The sequence below is a fragment of the Muntiacus reevesi genome, chromosome 17 (assembly GCF_963930625.1).
Source record: "Muntiacus reevesi chromosome 17, mMunRee1.1, whole genome shotgun sequence".
In the NCBI taxonomy this organism is placed as follows: Eukaryota; Metazoa; Chordata; class Mammalia; order Artiodactyla; family Cervidae; genus Muntiacus; species Muntiacus reevesi.
The window spans coordinates 36,469,200-36,495,324 of record NC_089265.1 but is presented as its reverse complement, the minus strand read 5'-3'; the positions used below and the strand labels follow the sequence as shown (position 1 = coordinate 36,495,324).

The 26,125-nt window shown below is 38.6% G+C and overlaps 2 protein-coding genes across 5 annotated transcripts in view; one reads left to right on the top strand and one right to left on the bottom strand.

The window, feature by feature from the left end:
* RIC1 (RIC1 homolog, RAB6A GEF complex partner 1) overlaps window positions 1-7,007 on the top strand; it is a 144,682-nt gene extending 137,675 nt beyond the window's left edge. For all 4 annotated transcript variants that reach the window (XM_065908324.1, XM_065908325.1, XM_065908323.1 and 1 more), the window contains exons 24-26: window positions 705-882; window positions 1,036-1,224; window positions 2,008-7,007. In XM_065908324.1, coding sequence (XP_065764396.1) covers window positions 705-882; window positions 1,036-1,224; window positions 2,008-2,296 — 656 coding nt within the window. In that variant the 3' untranslated portion in view covers window positions 2,297-7,007. The remainder of the gene's footprint in view (window positions 1-704; window positions 883-1,035; window positions 1,225-2,007) is intronic.
* A 150-nt stretch (window positions 7,008-7,157) lies between these two features.
* The window catches only part of ERMP1 (endoplasmic reticulum metallopeptidase 1), a 67,063-nt gene continuing 48,095 nt past the window's right edge, over window positions 7,158-26,125 (bottom strand). The window contains exons 14-15 of the mRNA XM_065908327.1: window positions 10,014-10,177; window positions 7,158-9,888 (exon numbers count right to left, since the gene is read on the bottom strand). Of these exons, the coding sequence (XP_065764399.1) occupies window positions 9,724-9,888; window positions 10,014-10,177 (329 nt within the window). The 3' untranslated portion in view covers window positions 7,158-9,723. The remainder of the gene's footprint in view (window positions 9,889-10,013; window positions 10,178-26,125) is intronic.

The following is a 26,125-nucleotide window of genomic DNA, read 5'->3' as shown; positions in this document are numbered from 1 at the left end:
CCCAGGGATCGACCCCAGGTCTCCCGCATTGCAGGTGGATTCTTTACCAGCTGAGCCACAAGGAAAGCCCAAGAATACTTTGAATCAAGATCCAAATAAGATTCATACACAGTGATTATGTTTCATAAATTTCATTTTTAGTGCTTGTTCCCCTTCGCCATCTTTTTTTTTTTCTTCTTGCAATTTATTCATTGAAGAGATTTGCTTCTGTGGATTTTCTTGTGACTGGATATTAGTTGATTGCATCTTCATGGTTTAAACAGTTTCTGTATTTCTTGTAGATTGGTGATTGAATCTAAAGACTTGATTGGGAATCCTCTGGTGGTCCATTGGTTAGGACTGTGTATTCTCAGTGCTTCAAAGACCTGGAAACTAAAATCCCATAAGCTGTGTGGCACCTCCCTCCCCCAAAAAAGACTTGAACAAATTATAGCTAGGTTTGTTGTTATTTCCAGAGGTGGGCAAGACTGTTTAATAGGTAGTAGTGTATTTTTCTTTTCCATGGCACATAATGCCTGGTTACCTCTCTTGATGATTTTTTTTTTAATATCTTCTACTATTTAACATGGGAATTTTAGTAGTGAATTTAATGTTTTGGTCTCAAAATCCTAAAAAGGGAGCAACATCTGAGAGACAGCGAATATTTTTAATTAAAGGAAAACATACATTAAGCTACTTTGTAACTTTTGACAATTCTTCATCAGGTGATGAATGCAGTATTGGTTCAGCCACAGACTTGACTGAAAGTAGCTCCATGGTGGACGGAGACTGGACAATGGTGGATGAAAATTTCTCCACACTCAGTCTAACCCAGTCAGAGTTGGAGCACATCTCCATGGAGTTGGCGAGTAAAGGGCCTCACAAATCCCAGGTCCAGCTTCGGTGAGTTTCTCAGCATTTTGGAAGCATAGAATGCCTCCTCAGGGTGTTTGGGCAAATTGGGTATGTAGGCTGCTTTCCTGATAATGACTGCCTTTCTCTTCATCCATAGATTCTTCCTAGCATGAGTCACTGTGTTTCTGCTTCTGTATATAGGTATTTGCTGCACATCTTCATGGAGGCAGGATGTCTGGACTGGTGCATTGTTATAGGCCTGATTCTTAGAGAATCCTCAATAATCAACCAGATTTTGGTTATTATACAGTCTTCAGAGGTAGATGGAGAGATGTTACAGAACATAAAGACAGGGCTGCATGCTGTGGACCGATGGGCCTCCACAGATTGGTAAGTTATTAGGCTCACTACCTTGACTTCCTCTGGAGACTCCTCCCCTTTCACATTAAGGCTTACTTCTGTTTCATTTATTTGGAGATTCATAGGTTGCTGGAAATAAAAACTCCTTTTGTATATTCATCTTTAAGATTATTTTCTTTAGTTACCATTTTAGACCGTTCTTTTAAATGAGTCATATCCGTTGTTGTCAGTGAATGTGTGTCACTGAGGACAAATGACCTCAGAACTAGGGTGGAACTTGAGATTTCTATTTCTGTGGAATTGAAAATGATAACCTAAAAACAAGATAAAAATTTAAGGTCCATGTGAGTTGAACATTCCATGGTAGTTACTGACAAGCCCAAAATAAGAATAGTGAATGGAAGTTAGAAGAGCCTGGAATCTGCCCCCTTTGTCACCAGTTACCTGTGGATTTGGGGTTTCCCTCACTTGGGTCTAGTCTTCCTTAATTGGCAAATTCATTTAGGTTAAATGTTCTCTGAAAGTTCTGTTTTTCAAGTCTAAAAATCCTATTAATGGTGTTTATGATTATAGAATATGCTTTTTAATTGCAATACTGGATAAAGAATATCCATCTTTGCTGTTTATGCTCACACATTACGTGTAGCCCCCTCCATGGGGGCCTTTCCCTTCCTATCACCTCTGTGCCTCCTCCTGTACCCCATAAATCAGTGACTCTGCTGTATCAATGCTTAGGAAGAATCTATCCATAACATGCTATGGAGCCTTTTGAATGTGGCTGATAAGAGCCAATTTCCTTTTTCTTCTGTGTAGTCCTGGATATAAGCCATTTTTAAACATCATTAAGCCACACCTGCAGAAGCTTAGTGAAATAACAGAAGAGCAGGTCCAGCCTGAAGCCTTCCAGCCAATGACTGTGGGTAAGACTCCTGAACAGACTAGTCCCCGGGCAGAGGAGAACAGGAGCTCCTCGGGCCATGGGAGCATCCCCCAGGGCGAGGTCGGAGGCAGCAGTTTGGTCAGCCGGAAAGAAGAGGACACAACGCAAGCAGAGGAGGAGGAACCTTTTCAAGACGGGACTTACGACTGTTCTGTGTCCTAACAACAGTGAGTACCATCACCACGGGCAGTATTAATTAGCATCAGCATGCAGCTGAGGACACTGTGACCTAGCTGGAAAATTTAACCAGGGAGAGAACACAGCTCAGAGACTCTGGTAAGGTATTATTAAATTTTAACTTTTTCCTCTATGAAATCTTGAGTTCATAAAAATGTGACATCAAAAAAAATATCATCTTTCATAAAAGTTTTTTTTTAAGCTGCAGTGGAACGTTGTACAGAATATTGTACAGATGTACATGCGAACATTTTGGTTTTCTTAAAGATTGGTAGCTCTTAAACCACAGGGATTGTTTTGCCCCAGATGAGCTTACTTTTTCACTACTTAAAGCTTCCTATGTTTTCTGGTTCAACATGTGTTCCAGACTGCATTTTAAAAATAAATGCTAAGGTGCTTGCTGTAGCTCATCAAGTACTTGAGCTGCCTGTATGCCCCCTGGATCAAGAGCACTGGACTCCCTAATTGGGCCTCTGAATAGATGCCTGCCCCGGTATAACAGGTACCTGTAAGATGCTCCTCTTCTAGCCCGTTAATCCCGGTCCTCAATTGATGGAAGCTATTTACCTGTGTCAGTGTGCCTGCTTTTTGTCTAGCTTGGTTCCTACTAGGTGAGTGTAGGCAGAGGCCTGAGGAGTTCTTATCAATTATGCTATTAGATACCACTAAACTATTTTGTATCAAAGAATCGTATCTTTTTGTGAATAATTTTGTGTAAATATACCCAAAGGCACTGTTCCTCTTTTTAGGGCTTGTACTATAATTTGTAAGGTTTTATGCTGGATTCTGCATGGCTATAGATACTCACTCTTAGAACAAAGACAGGGCTTGCTCTTCTTTCCAGATATAAGCACTCTTCATAGAGGAAGACAGATTTATTGGCTTGGTCATAAGGTAACAGAAATGGTCACACTGATCATGAAATGAAACAGGTTTTGTGCAAATTAATGTAGTTTCTTATTTATTGCTTTTGTAAATTGAATAAAAATGAACTCTATGTAAATAGACTGCTGAATCCTGTATTATCACGGCTACTAAAAATTAGTATGTAAAGAATGCATTCTTCATCATAACTTTTTAAATATTTTATGTATTTCTAGATATGACTTAAATCTTAGTTTTCATACATTATGAAAACACAGTTGCAGACTCAGTTGCTTCAGACTAAACACATATCCACTGTATGTATATCAATTACCTTATAACAGTATTAATTTAGATAGCTTGTTTGTACTGTGCAATTTGAACAAAGGAATGCAATGTTATTTTTTACAAAAACAAACTTATTTTTATAATAACAACGTATTTGATGTGGACCAAATTATACCACTATGTAAAACAGCCTCTCCTCTCATAGTGCAGTTACAGTTTAGAAATAAAACTTGGTCCTCTATCCTTGCTTTTTAAAATTAATGGCTAGATTTAGTTGTCCTAGCCAGGTTTCCTTTGAAGGGAAACTCAAATTTGAAAAATGTTTGTTCAAAAGTCATCAACGGTTTTAAATTACTGAGCTTGATAATTTACCTGTCACTCACTTTTCACATTACAAGTGCAATACTTTCACATACTAAAACTTCTGAATGGGTGGAATATGTGATTACTGGTACCTGGCCCTTCTGGTGCTATGTTTATTTAAGCCTTTGTTTTAAACCACCTTTCCCTGAATCTTAAGATAGAAAATATTTCCCATGTGAGTCCATGCAGCCCAGCAAGAAACTGAAGAAATTCTTCTCCTGTCCTAGTCCATTATGAGAACAGGACTAGCATTATTTTTGTGTTTGGTGTGAGTATTTAGTCAATAAAAATGATTCGCCATTGTAAACAGCCATGATCTTTTCAGATATCCTAATGTGCTGCTGGGTTCATCTTGCTCTCTTAAAAGCAGGACGCCATTAAGTTAACCGTATTCCTCTGGTTAATGCCATGACCGAAACTTTTCTTGTATAAAATACTTGTTTTGCAACCAACAGATATAGGTGGCCCCAAGGCAAAAAGATTGGCAGCTTTACAGAAAAACTTTTCTTTGGTAGTTTGTTATATACTTTAATTTTTTAAATCATATTTTAATTTTGCCTTGTTTGGATCACGTATTTGACTGTTTAAGCCATATTTAACCAATGAATTTAAATATTCAATATAACTATTTGAAGTTTAAATTATTTGCTGATACCAAAACAAGAAGTTATTTGGGGGTAGAGTCAACCTTTGCTTGTAATTAAAAGTTGCTGCTACTTCTGTAATGTGTATTTTTTTTTTAAACTCGGTAAAGGGCAATAAAACCATTACGTGAACTTTTTGTTTATTCATCAAGTTAACAGCAAAAAGTGTATGTATTAAAAGTCATACTTTCATTATATAATTCCACCTTTTAGAATTTTCCTTATAACTAGAAATTTATATTTAAAATGTATATGGGTATACCATTTTATGGATATATTTCTTTACTCATCAGTTGAGGGACATTTGGATGGATTCCACTTGGACCATCATTCATAATGACACTGATATGCAGGTTTCTGTGTGGACATAAGTTTTCAGTTCTCTTTAGGAGTGGAAATGTTGGGTCATGGTAACTGGTTAATTTGGGGGGAGGGTATGCAGCGGGGAATGCTTAACTGTATTACAAAGTGCCTGTACCATTTTAAAAGAAAAAATCATTTCCACTAGTAGTGGATGAGGGTTCAAGTTTCTGTTGTCAACATTTGTTTTTGTACTTTTGGTTCTAGCCATCTGAGTTATGTATGAAGTTTCATCTTATAGTTTAGATTTACATTTCCCTGATGACTAACATCTTTTCATATATCATTAGCCATTCACATCTCTTTGGAGAAAACTGTATTCACATCCTTTTCCCACTTCACAGATGGCTCATTAATCTTATTGTTGATTTGCAAGAGTTCTTTATATATTTTAGATACTAGACAGTTACGTTTTGCAAATATTTTTTCATTGAGGGCTTTTCACTTTCATGATACTGTCTTTTGAGACATAAACTTTTTCGTTTTGGTGAAGTCCCTAACTTTTTCTTTGGTTCCTTGAGCTTCTGGGTGTCATATCCAAGAAACCATTTCCAAATCCTAGGTTATGAAGATTTATGCTTATGTTTTTTTCTGTTGTATATTTTAGCACCTACATTTAGGTCTTTGATCCATTTGATCCATTTGAGTTAATTTTTGTATATGGCATGAAGACGTCTAACTTTGTTCTTTTGTATGTGACTACTCAGTTGTTATAATTTACTGAAAAGTTTACCATTTACTGAAAAGGTTTTTTTTCCTATTGTCGAAAATCAATTGAGTACAAATGAATGGGTTTATTTCTGGAACTGTCAGTTGTATTACATTGATTTCTGGGTCTTTCCTTGATGCCAGTACTACACTGTCTTGATTACTGTTGCTACTTAGAAGAAGGAAGTTTGGAATGTGAGAGATGTTAAGTTTTTTCAGGACCATTTTGGCTCTTCTGTGTCCCTTGCATTTCCATATGAATTTCAGAATCAGCTTGTCAGTTTTTGTGTGCACCCAGACACACATATAAGGCAGCTAAAAGTTTGATAAGAATTATATTCAGATCAATTTTTGGAAAATCTTGCCATCTTGATAATATGCCTTCCAGCCCTTGAACTAGAGTGTCCTTCTAGTTATTCATGGCTTCATTTTCTTTCAGGAGGGTTTTATAGGTACTTTGAATAAGATTATTTGTATTTTATTCTTGATGATATTGCAAATAGAACTGTTTTATTTTTGGATTATTGTTTGTTAGTATGTAGAAGTAACTGACTTCTCTATGTTGCAATTGCATCCTACAACACTGTTGAATTCACTTACTACTTGTAGTTTTTTGTGTGGATTTCTTGGCATTTCCTATATAGAAAATCATGTCATCTATAATTAGAGTCTGGACTAAAGCCTCCAATACAATATTAAAGTGGCAGTAAGTAGATAACCTCGTCTTTCTGATGTTAGGGGGAAAGTATTGAGTGTTTCATATACATTAGGATGTTAGCTATTGAGTTTTCATAGATGACCTTTATCAGGCTAAGGAAGTTCCCTTCTATTAAATTTTTTATCATAAAGAGGTGTTAACTTTGTCAAAAAAAGATCACTTCTGTTGAGATGATTATATTGTTCTTCTTTATTCTAATAATACGGTATATATTATGTTGACTTTTAGGTGCTAAACCCACATTCCATTCCTGGGCTAAATCTCATTTTGGTCATGATATAGGCCAAAGTTGAAGAAAAACAATTATCAATATACTTGTTGTATTTTCACTAATCAAGTAAGGAAATGGTACTATCAAAAGAAAAGTAGTGATGCACTTCAAAAATGCCCAAGATGTTTTTTCAAATAAAAACAGACATAAGGAGGCATAGATGCATTTTGGCTTTATTGGCCCTAAAAGACAAAGTATTATTAAGAACATAAGTTATTTGGCTGCTTCACCTTGTGCTGAACTGCTCTGAGGGAACTCAGTTGAAAAGGGAGGTAACTTGCACAGAGCTCTTGGAGCTCACAAGTGGGTTCTCTGTTTGGGGGCCTGGGGGTGGTGCCTTCCTTGTGAGCAGCGGGTCACTCTGGCCGAAAGATAGTATTTTCTCCCCCCGCCCCACATCCCCCAATGAAAGAACATCCTTTATTAGCCCTTCAGTGATTTTCTTTGCCAACAATGATGATAAACCTGCTAAAAAGGGCTCAACATTTAATTTCTGTGAAATGCAAATGCACAATTTCATTCCACAGTGAAATGGATTCCAGTTGAAGCCATGTTGAGTTGTTTGCTCACATGACCCTTTAAAATAGCAATTATACCCACAGGAGCCAACAAGTCTTTCTAACAGCAAAGTTTTGTTTTTTTTTTTAAAGCTTTAAAAGGCTTTATGGATTTAAAATAATTCTTCAGATGAGGGGGTTACAGGAAAATATAAACAATGATGCTCTGTTTCTCTGTTAATGATACTGACTAGTATTTAACATGTTTATTTCAGTTAAACTGTAAGGCAACAATTCATCCCTAGCAAGCCAGTGAAAAGAAATGGACATATTCATTATTCCTACAGCTTCCTGAGTCCGCAGGCTAGCTTCTTAAGTGGTGGTGACGATTTAGAAATCCGCTCATGCCTATGTATATCTGCTAAAGTATGGAAACAGAAGTACTGCATGCAACTGTCATTCTTAGGTAAATTTTTAAGAATTTCTCCAAAATCACAATCCTTCACACTTTCCCCAAATGTGCAGTGCTGTGCAAAAACAGATTGCTGACCTGACGGTGTGCATATTAAGAGCCATGAGTATTGTGTGCAATTATTTAACGATTTTTGGCATTAAAGCAGTCACCCAGAATATTAGGCACGCCCTGGGTCTAATGTGCTTGTTATTGACCTTCTACAACATTAGAGCTTTATAATGCTACAGAAAACCAAAACAAGAGCGAACTGTCCACGTAGGAAAATAAAGGCAAAAAGAAAACCATGATCATCATTAAGGAGTTAACATGCTTCCCAAGGAGGTGGGGAGGAGGGGGTGGGCGGGAATCACAGGGAACTCAGGTAATGCCCTTCCTCCACATTTGGAAGTTTACTTTGCTTTTCCCTATAAATAATTTCCAGTAATCTATTTCAGATTAACCACAAGAACAGAAAATATGCCTGTATTTTGAAATTCATTTAGATACTATTTTTGTCCACAATTGTGAGTCTATAAAGGCTATCAGCAGTGCAGACTTTGTGTGTCACTTGAATTATCTAAGACTAGTGATACAGCTGAACCTTGACAACATGGGTTTGAGCTACAGGTCCAATTATACAGGGATTTTTCATTAAATGGATATTACAGTACTACATGATCCATAGTTGAATCCACAGATGCAAAACCTTGCATGCAGAGGTCAGCACTCCTAATCCCTGTGTTGTTTAAGGGTCAACTCTACGGTTCTTACAGAGGTCCAGGAAAAGCACTGGGTCCAGTGTCCATGTGTGTGACAGCATGGTACCACCGTTCAGCTCTGGCTGTACCCCTGCTGTCTGTGGGCTCAGCTTTTAAGGACATATGAGGAGCATGATTCAGAATGTGCACTGTATACATCGGACAAGCAGCTGTAAGAAGTAATTTCAAAGACGCATACTACTGTGCTCTTTCTGTTCAGGTAGATTTGAGTGCCACTGTATTGTTTGTTTCACTATGGCTTTTCTTTAAAGGTCTTTTTAGCCTAGACTTGCTAAAGACAAAAACTAGCTTTTTATATTTTTAATGGAAAAAAAGAAAGCCAGCAGAATTTACCATTGCTCTCACCAAACTCTTCCACTGCTGGAGCCAACAGCCATCCTCCTCAACATGAAAAGCACCTCTAAGTCCTAGAGCTGCTGTTGTGCAGGACCTAAACCCCAACAGCTGTGAGGACAGTTACAGAAGGACACTCCAGTGCAAGCCACAGGCTCGGGTCTCAGGAAAGCCAGCTCTGCCAGACACAGTAAGTTACTGAGAAACTAACCTGTTCAATTGGCTAGAAAACAAGGACCCAGTGCATCAATAATACTATGCCCTGAAGGATTAACCTTGGATAACAAGATTCTTATAAAAAAGAAATGAGCAGAATAAATATAAAATGCCCAGCTACTCCCACTCTCCTCCTGCCCCCAGAACAGCCACCATGGCCGTTCAGCGCTCTGAGGAGGGAAGTTCACAAACAGTATTCTAAACCAAAAGAGCCTGGAAACCCCAGAAGGAAACAGGTATTGAAAACCACCTCAGAAAAGCATCCCAATAATGGATCTTAGTAACCACGTGTCTGAAGGACAGGAGCCACCACTTCAATACAGGTTTCCATATTGGAGTACTAGGGCCCCAGAGCCCTAGTACCAGGCACACTCCAAAGACTGCCCACAAGGCTGGCCCAGAGCAGCACAGCTCCCAGCACAGGCTGGGGCCTCAGAAGCTAGTCTTCCTCTCAATTTCTTATGACCCATCATTAACTCCTGTGACACTTTACCTACCATCTACTGACACACACCAAAAAATGGCCTTGGGCTTCAACTGGAAATGTCATTTCTCTCATTAACAAGGGATTTACAGTACCTTCTGCATCTTTCTTGATCCTAAGGGCTCAACTATTAAAACTGGTTTGCTAGCTTTTATCGTTAGGTCATATAAAATGACATGTGTGTGTAGTACCCACGTGTGCTCAGGTGCCAGAAAACTGGTATTTTCAAGTGTCAAAAGGGCCATGCACTCTACTCCACAGCGTAACCATTATAGATCATGCTCAGCCCTGAAGAGTGTTAGCCCACAAAGCTCTTTGAACATATGCTCGTTAAAATTCACTGACTTACATACAACCGTCCATGCAACATTAGGAGAAACTGTGCCACATGGAGTAATCCCACTGGACATGTACTTAGAGCTCATCCACAAGATTAAAATACAAAGAGATTATAGGTGCACACCCAGGCAGAGGGAAATGTCCAGTCTGGGAACCTCTCTCTCAGAGCATCCAGCTGGGAGGATCTCTTGTCTTCCCCAGAAAAATAGTGGGCAGCAATGGCCACAGTGACCACTCCTTCAGGCTGTTCTTCCAAGACCTGCAGGAGAGAGCGGATTAGTTCTCTAGCTCTAAGGAGGCAGAATACCAACTGATCCCAAGGGTCTTGCCAACTACTACCTGGGAACCTGATCAGTGATACCAGCAAAGCTGGGAGCTTCCCACCTGTACTTCTATCCAGAAGTGCCATGCGGAGGCCTGAAGTCCATGGGAATAAAAGACAAAATAGTCCCCTCCTTTACTTGTGACTGGGGTGCCGTTGCCAAGAGACCACTGAGAAAGCGTAGCCCCTTTGTGGGTTCGGACATAGAAGGACATATGGCTTGGTCCTGTAGGGTAAAAGGAAGAGCAGTTAAAACCACCTTCTAAAAAAGCAACAAGGAAAGCAACCCAAACCAGACTATGAAGTTCATGCTTCACTAGCAGTGAAGACGCTCAGTACAAACCTAGTGGAGGGCTTCTGGTCTGGACATTCATTATGACTCGACAAAGGTAAGCAGTGAGGTGCAGAAAAAGCAGAGCGTTCATAATAAGAAAGCTTGTGTTTACAGCTTGGCCCAGGCATTTAAACATACAAGAACCTTCTTCAGAAATCTAGAGAATAACTGCAAAAACTATAGCAAAAGAGCACTGAGGATTTTAATGTACATTGTATTAAGACAAATATTAATGTAAATATGGAAGACTAATGTGCAAGTGCTGCGTGTAACAAACACAGAGGGAAAGGGGAAAGCAGATAAAACTGTTGTGTTGGCTTTGCTCTTTAAAAAAGTTTCTGGCACTTAAGGTTTATATTTTTGTTTAGATTGCCTATTTAACTTTTTGCTATTTGTATACCTGTTTTCCTGGTATTCTGTATTCTTATCAGCTTATACATCATAGAAAAAGGAATACAAATACAAGTAAAACACAAGTAATTATAAATACTGTGAGACCATTGCGACTTCAAGTATTGATCATAAAAATAAATGTGAATAGACACAAGCCAGCTACTAAAAGAAAAATGTAGCTTACAAAACTAGACCTAACCACATACTATATCCCAAGATATTCAGAAAGGGTAAAAATAAAGAAAGGTTATTTCAGGCAAGTGGACAGAGTCTTTAAAGGATAAGGAAATATGAAATAGACAATGGAACAAACAGACCTAATAATCAAAACCTGTTTTGTTTTTTTAAACTTAACAACACAACCACTCGGTAACCTGACTGGAAAAGAGGCAGGGGAAAAGAGCAGAGCAAACACAAGTATACACAAAGATAAATAAGAACTGATTCAAACGGCTGATTCATGTCAATTTATGACAGAACCACTACAATATTGTAATTAGCGTCCAATTAAAATAATTTTTAAAGGTACCAATAATAGAATTAAACATGACACAAGCAATAACAAAAAAGATATATAAAAATCTTAAAAATCACTACATAAGTTTGAAAACCTGAATGAAATGGGTACTTTGATAGGAAAATACAGGTTATCAAAATTGAACACAGAGATAATAAAGCTAAAACAGGCCAATCTCTCTAGAAAAAGAAACCACCCTAAGAAAAAAGCACCAGGCCCAAGGGCTCTCAGAGGAATTCCAGACAGCTTTTTAACAGAACAGTTCTAATGCTCCATAAACTGCTGTAAGACATGAAAACTAAGGAAAATTTACCAACTGTTTCTATGATCTGTAACAGTCATAGTGTGTTTACATTTATAATGTATATCTAAATTGTTAAAAACAGCACAAAAAACACCCCAAACCAGTATCATGTATAAGCACTGATTCAAAATTTCATAATAACATTATTAACCAAATCCAACATCACATTAAGAAAATACATGATGACCTATTACACCAAGGGAGAAAAATCCCATGATTATTTTTGTAGATGCTAAAAAAGATTTTCAGAAAATTAAAACCCATTCCTTATAAAAATATTCAAGGAATGGTAAGTGCTGAATGCTTATTTAACATGATAAAAAATATACACTCTTTTAGTCCTAAAGTCAATATCTTATATAACAGGAAAACACTAGAGACTGTGGTTCTAATGTCAAGAACAAGGCAAGAATGCTTACTATCTCCACAACTGTTCTATATTAGAAGTATAGGATATACTATTTATAGACAGATCAGAGGCGTAAGAGTTGGTAATGAAAAACTGTACATGGCTTTTGGGCTAAAAATGGTTTTTTTGCTTTTAAAGAGTGGCTAGCAGAAAAAGGAAAAAATCTATAACAGACATATGGCAAAGCCTACAATATTTACTATCTAGCCCTTTAAAGGTTGGAAGTTCTTGGTATACCTGGAGAACATTAATATCAATGATTAATTTAAAAAAATTAAAGATTCAGTAAGATAGCAAGATGGATAGGGTGATTCAACATTACAGTGTCAGTTCTTAATTTATAAATTTGTAATGACCCTAACTACAATAACTTTATATTAGAGGATACTAAAGTTCTAAATACTAAAATTATGGAACAATAGCATGCAAAGAATGACAAGGAAAACAGTGAAAACCAAAAACTACAAAGGATCTTCATTAAATCTAATGCTAATTAGATTAAATGCTAATCATTAAATGATTAAGCTTCTATAATTTTAAAAAATGTGGTAACTAGTGCACAAACAGACACATACATACCACCAATTGTCTTTTTAATGATTTCTTAAACCTTTGTAATCACAAAACACAGGTCAGTAGATGTGCAATCTCCCTGTCAGGGACCTGATTTTTATTGGAATTCTCCAAATTGTGCATGAAGAAGAGAGGTTTAAATTTTTCTGTGCTTCCTTTCTACAGGCTAGCGTTTAAATAAAAACCAATTATTTGCATGAACAAGAAAACCAGTTGGTAAAAAATTAATTTATTCCTAATTAAAATGATAAAGCCTAGAAAAGGGAAGTATTCACCATAAGAGGTGTCAGCTAGGGCCCTTACCTCCCACTGCTTAACAACCAGATCTTAGTCTATTTCACGACTACCATCTTGTGTCCTCCAGCTTCCCTTATTTACTAGATTTTCAAGTCCCCTCTGTGTCAAAACTGAATGAACTATGCCTTCACACATAAATGCAGTTACTTTTCACAGTTGATAGGATGGCCACTGGTCACCCAAAAATACAAAACCCAAAAAGACTACTTGTAGAAGAGAAAGTTCAGAAGGAAGTGGGCAAAGCTGAGGGATACAGAGTCAAAAATTTGACAAGAGCACCAAAGTGACTCGGTAAGCAGAATCTTCAACAGATGGTGCTGGAACTGAATATCTGTAAGAGAAAAGGACCTTGACCTCTACCTCAAGCCATACACAAAAATTAATTCAAGGTGGATCCTAAGCCTAAACATAAAAATCTAAAGCTACAAAGTTTCTAGAAGAAAACAAAGTCTATTTTCATAATGTCTGGGTAAACAGGCTTTTTTGGAAGACACATAAAGCATTAACCCTAAAAGAAAAACATGATAAGATGGAATAGAAGTCTCACCAGAAGACATTATTAAGAAAATGAATGGGCAAGAAAATCTGGTAACACTGTATCTAGTAAGATTTTATCTAGAATGTATAAACTCCTCTTAGACAACAAGCCCAGTTTTTAAACGAGAAAAAGACATGAGGAAACAGCATATGAATGGCCAATAGGCACTTCGAAAAGCATTCCACATCTTAATTATAAGAGGAATGCAAGAGATACTACCACTCAACACCTATAAGGAATGATAAAATGAAAAAAACAAAAGAAAAACCAGCAAATTCAGGAAGAATGTAAAGCAACTGGAATTCTTATATACTGGTGGGAAAGAAAAATGCAAACAGAATTTTTAGAAGGTTAAACATAAGTCTGTCCTATGAACCAACCAATTCCACTACTAGATATTTATCTACGAGAGGTGGAAGACATATTCCCAAAAAGCTTTTCACAAGAATGTTTATAACAGCTTCATCCACATTAGCCCCAAACTGGAAAGAGCCCAGGTATCCATCAATAGGAGAGTGATAAGCCAGAGTCTGACTTACTGACACACTGACTACTACTACAGACAGTCTGATACACTGACTACTAGTCTGCAATGAAAAGGAACAAAATACTGATAACTTAAAAGCACCACAGCTCACTCTGAAACACATTATGCTTAACTGACCAGACACTCACTATTACATACTGGATGATTCCATGTGTATATATGAAATTCAAGAACAGGCAAATCAAATCTCTCAATGCAGAAATCAGAAAGGTACGGCTCAGGCTCAGGGGGACTAGATGGAAATTTTTGTGTTTTGATAGGGGTTATGTATGATTTTATTAAAACTAATGGAACTATATAAGATCTGGACATATCAATGTATGTAAATTAGACCTTAAATGTATATACAAAAATATTCATTATATATTATATATTATTTATATATGAATGAATAAAAATAAGAGGGAAAGTTATATTTGAAGATACTTTTCACTCAAAGTCCTAGACAACTTTCTGTCAACCTTTTTAAACTCTGTAATTAAGGTACAGAGTGAACAGCAGCAGAAACTTTGAAAAGTGAACTTCCTGTATTAGGATTTTCTAGACAAACAGGATATGTAGAAAATGTGAATTATTTTACAGAACTGGCTCATGTGATTGTACAGGCTGGCAAATCCAAACTCTACAGGAGGTGCAGGAAGGCTGGAGACTCAGGGAAGAATTAGAATCCCCAGGACATGCTGGCAAAACTCCCCATCCTTGAAGGAGGCAAGTCTTTTTAAGGCTGTCAGCTGATTTGAACAAAGCCCACCATGGTTACGGAGAACAGCCTGCTTTACTCAAAATTTACTGATTTAAATTAAATGTCAATCCTATCCAAAAAATACCTCCACTAGAAATACCTAACATGGCTTTTTTTTTCTTTTCCCCTTGTATCTGGGTACCATCTTAAAAAAAAAATTGCCAAATGTAACTCAACAGAATTGAGTGCCCATTAGGTGCTAGTAATATTTACTGGGCACAGAGACTAGAGAGAAAAACAAAAACACATCCATGTCTGCCTCCCTTGAATGCTAGTGGAAAATCAGACATGAACTAAATAACCATGATACAAAGAGGTCAGTACTACAATAGAGATATGTACAAAAGGCACAAAATATATAGCAGTTGCTCTGTCTGTTAGAGAACAATGAGAGAAAGGTCTGAATAATACTGACTGTTTGCCAAGAGAAGAAATAGTGCCAGAGAGAGATAGCAAGAAAACATCACTCTCAGGAAGAGGGAGTGTGTGCTGATGGAAATGAGCACTTGGATGCAGCTAAGGAGTGCATAAGGGAAGTGCTGGAAAAGCTGAAATACCATAAGCCAAATTACCGAAGACCAAACATGCTTTCCCAGAGAATTTGGGTGCATTCTGCAGCGGCAGGAGATCATGGAAAAGCTCTTTTAAGTAGGGAAGTGACATGATCATTTTGCAAAACAAAATTAGAACACTTACCAGCCAGATCACCAGTTGAGAAGCTCAAGGACCTAACTACTAGTTCCAAACATGATAAATATACCAAGAAAGGTCAAACCATCTACTAATGCCAGGCCAAATGCTCTTATATGTGACAATGAAAGTTTTTTAATAAGGCTCCTTAAAAAGTATTTGCTTCAGTTACTTTTAGAAACACAAATCACTGCAGATGGTGACTGCAGCCATGAAATTAAAAGATGCTTGCTCCTTGTGAAGGAAAGTTATGACCAACCTAGAGAGCATATTAAAAAGCAGAGACATTACTTTGCCTACAAAGGTCCATCTGGTCAAGGCTATGGTTTTTTCAGTGGTCATGTATGGATGTGAGAGTTGGACTGTGAAGAAAGCTGAGCGCCAAAAAATGATGCTTTTGAACTGTGGTGTTGGAGAAGACTCTTGAGAGTCCCTTGGACTGCAAGGAGATCCAACCAGTCCATCCTGAAGATCAGTCCTGGATGTTCATTGGATGGACTGATGCTAAAGTTGAAACTCTAATACTTTGGCCACCTCATGCGAAGAGTTGACTCACTGGAAAAGACCCTGATGCTGGGAGGGATTGGGGGCAGGAGGAGAAGGGGTCGACAGAAGTTGAGATGGCTGGATGGCATCACCGACTCGATGGGCATGAGTCTGAGTAAACTCCGGGAGTTTGTGATGGACAGGGAGGCCTGGCGTGCTGCGATTCATGGGGTCGCAAAGAGTCGGACATGACTGAGCGATTGAACTGAACCGAACTGAAGCACTCAAGTTGCTGATCAAAAATAAGTCTGAGGAGAAAAAAAAACCCACATGTAACATTAAAAAGCTTAAGAAGTGAAAGAGAGAGAGAAAAGTTGCTGTCTTATCCACTGCTTCAAAGATCAACTTGACAGAATTCCAGGGAGGAAAAAACTGGAGATACTATGTTATAAAATGTCTGAACTAAAAAAAAAAAAAAGAAAATGTCTGAACTACCCATGAAGCAGTATAATGTTACTTGAAAGTTAACTTAATGAAAGCTTGAAACCACTGAAAATAATGTTTAACAAGTATAATTAAAATGCTAAATATCATTAATGCAAAATTTAGGTTTAAAGAAAGTAGGGAAAACTACTAGGTCATTCAGGTATGACCTAAATCAAATCACTTATGATGATACAGTGGAAGTGACGAATAGATCAATGGGATTAGATCTGGTAGAGAGTGTGCCTGAAGAACTATGAGTGGAAATTAGTAACACTGTACAGGGGGCAGTGACCAAAACTGTCCCCAAGAAAAATGCAAGAAGGCAAAGTGGTTGTCTGAGAAGGCTTTACAAATAGCTGAGGAAAGAAGAGAAATGAAAGGCAAGGCAGAAAGGGAAAGATTCATCCAACTGAATGTAGAGTTCCAGAGAACAGCAAGGAGAGATAAGAAGGCCTTCTAAAATGAACAATGCAAAGAAACAGGAAAACAATAGAAAGAGAAAGACCAGGGCTCTCTTCAAGAAAATTAGAGACATCATGGGAACACTTAAGACAAAGATGGGCACAATAAAGGACAGAAATGGTAAGGACCTAACAGACACAGAAGATATGCAGAAGATGTGGCAAGCATACACAGATGAACTGTACAAAAAAGGTCTTAATGACCCAGATAACCACGATGGTGTGGTCACTCACCTAGAGCCAGACATCCTAGAGTGTAAAGTCAGTGGGCCTTAGGAAGCATTACTACAAACAAAGTTACTCCAGGTGATGGAATTGCAGCTGGGCTATTTAAAACCCTAAAAGATGATGCTGTTAAAATGCTGCACCCAATATGTCAGCAAATTTGGAAAACTTCCTGGTGGCTCAGACGGTAAAGAATCTGCCTGCTATGTAGGAAACCTGGGTTCAGTTCCTGGGTCAGGAAGATCCCCTGGAGAAGGGAATGACTACCCACTCCAGTATTCTTGTCTGGAGAATTCCATGGACAGAGGAGCCTGGCAGACTACAGTCCATGGGGTTGCAAAGAGTTGGACATGACTGAGTGCCACTTTCACTTTCAGCAGCGGCCACAGGACTGGAAAAGGTCAGTTTTCATTCCAATTCTAAGAAAAAAAAAATGCCAAAGAATGTTTAAACAATCACAGAGTTGTGTGCATTTCTCATGGTAGCTAGGTTATGCTCAAAATCCTTCAAGCTAAGCTTCAGCAGTATGTGAACCGGTAACTTCCAGATGTTCAAGCTGGGTTTAGAAAAGGCAGAGGAACCAGAGATCAAATTGCCAACATTCATTGGATCATGGAGAAAGCAAGGGATTTCCAGAAAAATTTCTGCTTCACTGACTACACTAAAGCCTTTGACTGTGTGGATCACAACAAACTGTGGAATATTCTTAAAGAGATGAGAGTGCCAGACCACCTTAGAACCAACAGTTAGAACCAGACATGGAACAACTAACTGGTTCCAAATTTTGAAAGGAGTACAACATGGCTGTATATTCTCACCCTTCTTATTATGCAGAGTATATCATGTGAAATGCCAGGGTGGATGAATCACAAGGTGGAGTCAACATTGCTGGGAGTTATATTAACAACTTCAGGTACATAGTTAATAGGCTAATGGCAGGAAGTAAAGAGGAACTAAAGAGCCTCTTGAGGAAGGTAAAAAACAAGTGAAAAAGCTGGCTTGAAATTCAACATTCAAAAAACTAAGATCATGGTATCTAGTCCCATCACTTCATGGCAAAGAGAAGGGAAAAGGGTTGAAGCAGTAACAGATTTTATTTTCTTGGGCTCCAAAATTACTATGGACGGTAACTGCAGCCATGAAACTAAATGATGCTTGCTTACTGGAAGGAAAGCTATGACAAACCTAGACAGTGTATTGAAAAACAAAGACATCACTTTGCTGACAAAGGTTCGTTTAGTCAAAGCTAAGGTTCTTCTGGGGAGGAGCCAAGATGGCAGAGGATTAGGACGGGGAGACCACTTTCTCCCCTACAAATTCATCGAAAGAACAATTGAACGCTGAGCAAACTTCACAAAACAACTTCTGATCGCTAGCAGAGGACATCAGGCGCCCAGAAAAGCAGCCCATTGTCTTTGAAAGGAGGTAGGACAAAATATAAAAGATAAAAAGAGAGACAAAAGAGCTAGGGATGGAGACCCGTCCCGGGAAGGGAGTCATAATAGAGGAAGTTTCCAAACCCCAGGAAACCCTCGCACTCGCGGGACTGGGATAAGTTTTCTCAGAGGGCAACCTAACTGGGAGGAAAAATTAAATAAGGCCCACAGATTATGTGCCTAAAAGCAACTCCCAGCAGAAAAGTACCCCAGACGCCCACATCCGCCACCAGCAAGTGGGGGCAGAACGGAGAGGAGCAGGCGGCATTGCTTAGGGTAAGGACCGGCCCGAAGGCCCTGAGAGCAATCAGAGGGAGCTTTTTTAAACTGTGGGATAGAAAGAGAGAAAATTAACCGGCCCGAACACACTGCCGGCCGTTCTCAAAGCAAAGGGACTGAGAAACTCCAAAGAGCTAGCCTGTGGCGGACCGGCCCATCCCCACTGGAGGTAGGAGGCAGGGGGGAGGGGAAAGGGGCAAACTCGGCCCCAGAGACGGCATCCCCTCCCACACTGCAAACAGGCCTCCAGTTTCTATCCAAAGACTCCCTGAGATTCTGGTTGGTTGACACCTGCCGCCAGGAGAGTCGCGGCTAGAGGCCAGCTCCTGAGAACAAACACATCCGACCGGCTCTCGCAGAAACTGAGGCTGGGACCGCGGAGGGGAGAGGGCGCCCGTCAAGCTTCTGGCTGCCTGAGCCGCTCAGGCTGGGTAAGGCACAAAACGCAGGCGCAACCAAGTCGGCGCTTTTGTGGAGTACCCGAAAACTGGAACCGCACGCAACGCAGGGCACGCTCCCTATAGAGCAGCCGGGAGCCTGAGCAGTGTAGACGGGGAGAGCACATACCCGTGAGCGGGGCAAACCCAGTGTGGCCGGAACACGGTGAGTGCTACCCACACACAGCGATGTCTGTCTGCAGCGCCCCGCCCTCCCCGTAGCAGGACTGAACTGAACTAGCGAACCTAAATAAGAGATCACCTCCGCCCGCCGGTGTCAGGGTGGAAATTAGACACGGAAGAGACAGCAAACAGAAGCCAAATAAACAAAGGGAACCGCTTCAGAAAGGACCGGTGCAACAGACTGAAATCCCTGCAGGTAACACCGACTTCACCGGAAGGGCCTGTGGATATCGAGAAGTGCAAGCTGGAACGAGGAGCTATCTGAACCTGAGCCGAACCCACACTGACCGCAACAGCTCCAGAGAAATTCCTAGGTGTGTGTATATTTATTTATTTTATTTCCTTTTCTTATTTTTTTTCTATTTTTTTTTTTTAAATTCCCTATTACTCCCCCATTACTCCTTAACTTTCATTTTCATATATTTTTATGATTTTTAATTGGGGAAAAAATTTTTTTTCTTGTTTTTTTTTTCTTGTTTTTCTCTCTTATTTCCTTTTAAAGTCCTCTAATACTCCTCTATTATTCCTAAATTTTCATTTTCATTTCACTATAACCTTGCAAAAAAAAAAAGGGAAGCCCTATTTTTAAACTGAACTTCATATATATTTCTAAATTTGTTTGGTGTTTTTGTTTTTAAATATTGTATTTTAAAGAGTCTAACCTCTCTCTACGCTAGATTTTTAATCCTTGTTTTTCAGTATGTGATATAAATTTTGGACATTTAAGAATCCAATAGTCAGTTCCCATTTCTATTCAAGAGTGTGTTGATTACTCTCTCCCACTTTTGACTTTCTGTTTTCTACCTCAGAACACCTCTATTTCCTCCTTTCCCCTTCTCTTCCCAATCCAATTCTGTGTATCTTTGTGGGAGTCTGGGCTACGGAGAACATTTTGAGCACAGATAACTGCGTAGATCTGTCTCTCTCCTCTTGAGTCCCCCTTTTCTCCTCCTGCTCATTTCTATCTCCCTCCTCCCTCTCCTCTTCTTCATTTAACTCTGTGAACCTCTCTGGGTGTCCCTCACGGTGCAGAATCTTTTCACCATTAACCTAGAAGTTTTATTATCAGTGCTGTATAGTTGGAGAAATCTTGAAGCTACTGGAAGAATAAAACTGAAATCCAGGGGCAGGAGACTTAAGCCCAAAACCTGAGAACACCAGAAAACTCCTGACTACACAGAACATTAAGTAATAAGAGATCATCCAAAAGCCTCCATACCTACACTGAAACCAACCACCACCCAAGAGCCAATAAGTTTCAGAGCAAGAAATACCACGCAAATTCTCCAGCAACACAGGAACATAGCCCTGAGCGTCAACATACAGGCTGCCCAAAGTCACACCTAACACATAGACCCATCTCAAAATTCATTACTGGACACTCCATTGCACTCCAGAGAGAAGAAATCCAATTCCACGCACCAGAACACTGACGCAAACTTCCCTAACCAGGAAACCTTGACAAACCAATCGTCCAACCCCACCCACTGGGTGAAACCTCCACAATAAAAAGGAACCACAGACCACCAGAATACAGAAAGGCCACTCCAGACACAGCAATCTAAACAAGATGAAAAGGCAGAGAAATACTCAGCAGGTAAAGGAACATGAAAAATGCCCACCAAGTCAAACAAAGTAGGACGAGATAGGGAATCTACCTGAAAAAGAATTTAGAATAATGATAATAAAAATGATCCAAAATCTTGAAAACAAAATGGAGTTACAGATAAATAGCCTGGAGACAAAGATTGAGAAGATGCAAGAAATGTTTAACAAGGACCTAGAAGAAATAAAAGAGAGTCAATTAAAAATGAATAATGCAATAAATGAGATCAGAAACACTCTGGAGGGAACCATGAGTAGAATAACAGAGACAGAAGATAGGATAAGTGAGGTAGAAGATAAAATGGTGGAAATAAATGAAGCAGAGAGGAAAAAAGAAAAAAGAATCAAAAGAAATGAGGACGACCTTAGGAACCTCTGGGACAATGTGAAACGCCCCAACATTCGAATCATAGGAGTCCCAGAAGAAGACAAAAAGAAAGGCCATGAGAAGATACTCGAGATAATAGCTGAAAACTTCCCTAAAATGGGGAAGGAAATAGCCACCCAAGTCCAAGAAACCCAGAGAGTCCCAAACAGGATAAACCCAAGGTGAAACACCCCAAGACACATATTAATCAAATTAACAAAGATCAAGCACAAAGAACAAATATTAAAAGCAGCAAGGGAGAAACAACAAATAACACACAAAGGGATTCCCATAAGCATAACAGCTGATCTATCAATAGAAACCCTTCAGGCCAGAAGGGAATGGCAGGACATACTTAGAGTAATGAAAGAGAATAACCTACAACCTAGATTACTGTACCCAGCAAGGATCTCATTCAGATATGAAGGAGAATTCAAAAGCTTTACAGACAAGCAAAAGCTGAGAGAATACAGCACCACCAAGCCAGCTCTTCAACAAATGCTAAAGGATCTTCTCTAGACAGGAAACACAGAAAGGTTGTATAAACGTGAACCCAAAACAACAAAGTAAATGGCAACAGGACCATATCTATCAATAATTACCTTAAATGTAAATGGGTTGAATGCCCCAACCAAAAGACAAAGACTGGCTGAATGGATACAAAAACAAGACCCCTATATATGCTGTCTACGAGAGACTCACCTTAAAACAAGGGACACACACAGACTAAAAGTGAAGGGCTGGAAAAAAATATTTCACGCAAACGGAGACCAAAAGAAAGCAGGAGTCGCAATACTCATATCAGATAAAATAGACTTTCACATAAAGGATGTGAAGAGAGACAAAGAAGGACACTACATAATGATCAAAGGATCAATCCAAGAAGAAGATATAACAATTATAAATATATATGCACCCAACATAGGAGCACCGCAATATGTAAGGCAAACGCTAACGAGTATGAAAGAGGAAATTAAGAGTAACACAATAATAGTGGGAGACTTTAATACCCCACTCACACCTATGGATAGATCAATTAAAGAGAAAATTAACAAGGAAACACAAACTTTAAATGACACAATGAACCAGCTAGACCTAATTGACATCTATAGAACGGTTCACCCCAAAACAATCAACTTCACTTTTTTCTCAAGTGCACAAGGAACCTTCTCCAGAATAGATCACATCCTGGACCATAAATCTAGTCTTGGTAACTTCAAAAAAATTGAAATCATTCCAGTCATCTTTTCTGAACACAGTGCAGTAAGATTAGATCTCAATTACAGGAAAAAAATTGTTAAAAATTCAAACATATGGAGGCTAAATAACACGCTTCTGAATAACCAACAAATCATAGAAGAAATCAAAAAAGAAATCAAAATATGCATAGAAACAAATGAAAATGAAAACACAACAACCCAAAACCTATGGGACACTGTAAAAGCAGTGCTAAGGGGAAGATTCATAGCAATACAGGCTTACTTCATGAAACAAGAAAAAAGTCAAATAAATAACCTAACTCTACACCTAAAGCAACTAGAGAAGGAAGAAGTGAAGAACCCCACGGTTAGTAGAAGGAAACAAATCTTAAAAACTACGGCAGAAATAAATGCAAAAGAAACTAAAAAGACCATAGCAAAAATCAACAAAGCTAAAAACTGGTTTTTTGAAAAAATAAACAAAATTGACAAACCATTAGCAAGACTCATTAAGAAACAAAGGGAGAAGAACCAAATTAACAAAACTAGAAACGAACATGGAGAGATAACAACAGACAACACTGAAATACAAAGGATCATAGGAGACTACTACCAGCAGCTCTATGCCAAAAAAATGGACAACTTGGAAGAAATGGACATATTCTTAGAAAAGTATAACTTCCCAAAACTGAACCAGAAAGAAATAGAAAATATTAACAGACCCATCACAAGCAAGGAAATCGAAACTGTAATCAGAAATTTTCCAGCAAACAAAAGCCCAGGACCAGATGGCTTCACAGCTGAATTCTACCAAAAATTTAGAGAAGAGCTAATACCTATCTTACTCAAACTCTTCCAGAAAATTGCAGAAGAAGGTAAACTTCCAAACTCACTCTATGAAGCCACCATCATCCTAATTCCAAAACGAGACAAAGATGCCACAAAAAAGAAAACTACAGGCCAATATCACTGATGAACATAGATGCAAAAATCCTTAACAAAATCCTAGCCAACAGAATCCAACAACATATTAAAAAAATCATACACCATGACCAAGTGGGCTTTATCCCAGGAATGCAAGGATTCTTTAATATCCGCAAATCAATCAATGTAATACACCACACTAACAAATTGAAAGATAAAAACCATATGATTATCTCAAAAGATGCAGAAAAAGCCTTTGACAAAATTCAACATCCATTTATGATTAAAACTCTCCAGAAAGCTGGAATAGAAGGAACATACCTCAACATTATAAAAGCTATATATGACAAACCCACAGCAAGCATTACCCTCAATGGTGAAAAATTGAAAGCATTTCCCCTAAAATCAGGAACAAGACAAGGGTGCCCACTCTCACCACTACTATTCAACATAGTTTTGGAAGTTTTGGCCACAGCAATCAGCAGAAAAAGAAGTAAAAGGAATCCAGATAGGAAAAGAAGAAGTGAAACTCTGTTTGCAGATGACATGATCCTCTACATAGAAAACCCTAAAGACTCTACCAGAAAATTACTAGAGCTAATCAACCAATATAGTAAAGTTGCAGGATACAAAATTGACACACAGAAATCCCTTGCATTCCTATACACTAACAATGAGAGAACAGAAAGAGAAATTAAGGAAACAATACTATTCACCACTGCAACAAAAAGAATAAAATACTTAGGAGTATATCTACCTAAAGAAACAAAAGACCTATACATAGAAAACTATAAAATACTGATGAAAGAAATCAAAGAGGACACAAACAGATGGAGAAACATACTGTGTTCATGGATTGGAAGAATCAATATTGTCAAAATGACTATACTACCCTAAGCAATCTATAGATTCAGTGCAATCCCTTTCAAGCTACTGACGGTATTTTTCACAGAACTAGAACAAATAATTTCACAATTTGTATGGAAATACAAAAAACCTCGAATAGCCAAAGTAATCTTGAGAAAGAAGAGGGGAACTGGAGGAATCAACCTGCCTGACTTCAGACTCTACTACAAAGCCACAGTCAATGAGACAGTATGGTACTGGCACAAAGACAGAAATATAGATCAATGGAACAGAATAGAAAGCCCAGAGATAAATCCATGTACCTGTGGACACCTTATCTTCGACAAAGGAGGCAAGGATATACAATGGAAAAAAGACAACCTCTTTAACAAGTGGTGCTGGGAAAACTGGTCAACCACCCGTAAAAGAATGAAACTAGAATACTTTCTAACACCATACACAAAAATAAACTCAAAATGGATTAAAGATCTACATGTAAGACCAGAAACTATAAAACTCTTAAAGGAGAACATAGGCAAAACACTCTTCGACATAAATCACAGCAGGATCCTCTATGACCCACCTCCCAGAATATTGGAAATAAAAGCAAAAATAAAGAAATGGGACCTAATGAAACTTAAAAGCTTTTGCACAACAAAGGAAACTATAAGCAAGGTGAAAAGACAGTCCTCAGATTGGGAGAAAATAATAGCAAACGAAGCAACAGACAAAGGATTAATCTCAAAAATATACAAGCAACTCCTGCAGCTCAATTCCAGAAAAATAAATGACCCAATCAGAAAACGGGCCAAAGAACTAAACAGACATTTCTCCAAAGAAGACATACAGATGGCTAACAAACACATGAAAAGATGCTCCACATCACTCATTATTAGAGAAATGCAAATCAAACCCACAATGAGGTACCATTACACGCCAGTCAGGATGGCTGCTATCCAAAAGTCTACAAGCAATAAATGCTGGAGAGGGTGTGGAGAAAAGGGAACCCTCTTACACACTGTTGGTGGGAATGCAAACTAGTATAGCCGCTATGGAAAACAGTGTGGAGATTTCTTAAAAAACTGGAAATAGAACTGCCATATGACCCAGCAATCCCACTTCTGGGCATACACACCAAGGAAACCAGATCTGAAAGAGACACATGAACCCCAATGTTCATCGCAGCACTGTTTATAATAGCCAGGACATGGAAGCAACCTAGATGCCCATCAGCAGACGAATGGATAAGGAAGCTGTGGTACATATACACCATGGAATATTACTCAGCCATTAAAAAGAATTCATTTGAATCAGTTCTAATGAGATGAATGAAACTGGAGCCCATTATACAGAGTGAAGTAAGCCAGAAAGATAAAGTACACTATATGGAATTTAGAAAGATGGTAACGATAACCTTATATGCAAAACAGAAAAAGAGACACAGATGTACAGAACAGACTTTTGGACTCTGTGGGAGAAGGCGAGGGTGGGATGTTTCAAAAGAACAGCATCGAAACATTACACTATATGGAATTTAGAAAGATGGTAACGATAACCTTATATGCAAAACAGAAAAAGAGACACAGATGTACAGAACAGACTTTTGGACTCTGTGGGAGAAGGCGAGGGTGGGATGTTTCAAAAGAACAGCATCGAAACATGTATATTATCCTGGGTGAAACAGATCACCAGCCCAGGTGGGATGCATGAGACAAGTGCTCGGACCTGGTGCACTGGGAAGACCCAGAGGGATCGGGTAGAGAGGGAGGTGGGAGGGGGGATCGGGATGGGGAATACATGTAAATCCATGGCTAATTCATGTCAATGTATGACAAAAACCACTACAATATTGTAAAGTAATTAGCCTCCAACTAATAAAAATAAATGAAAAAAAAA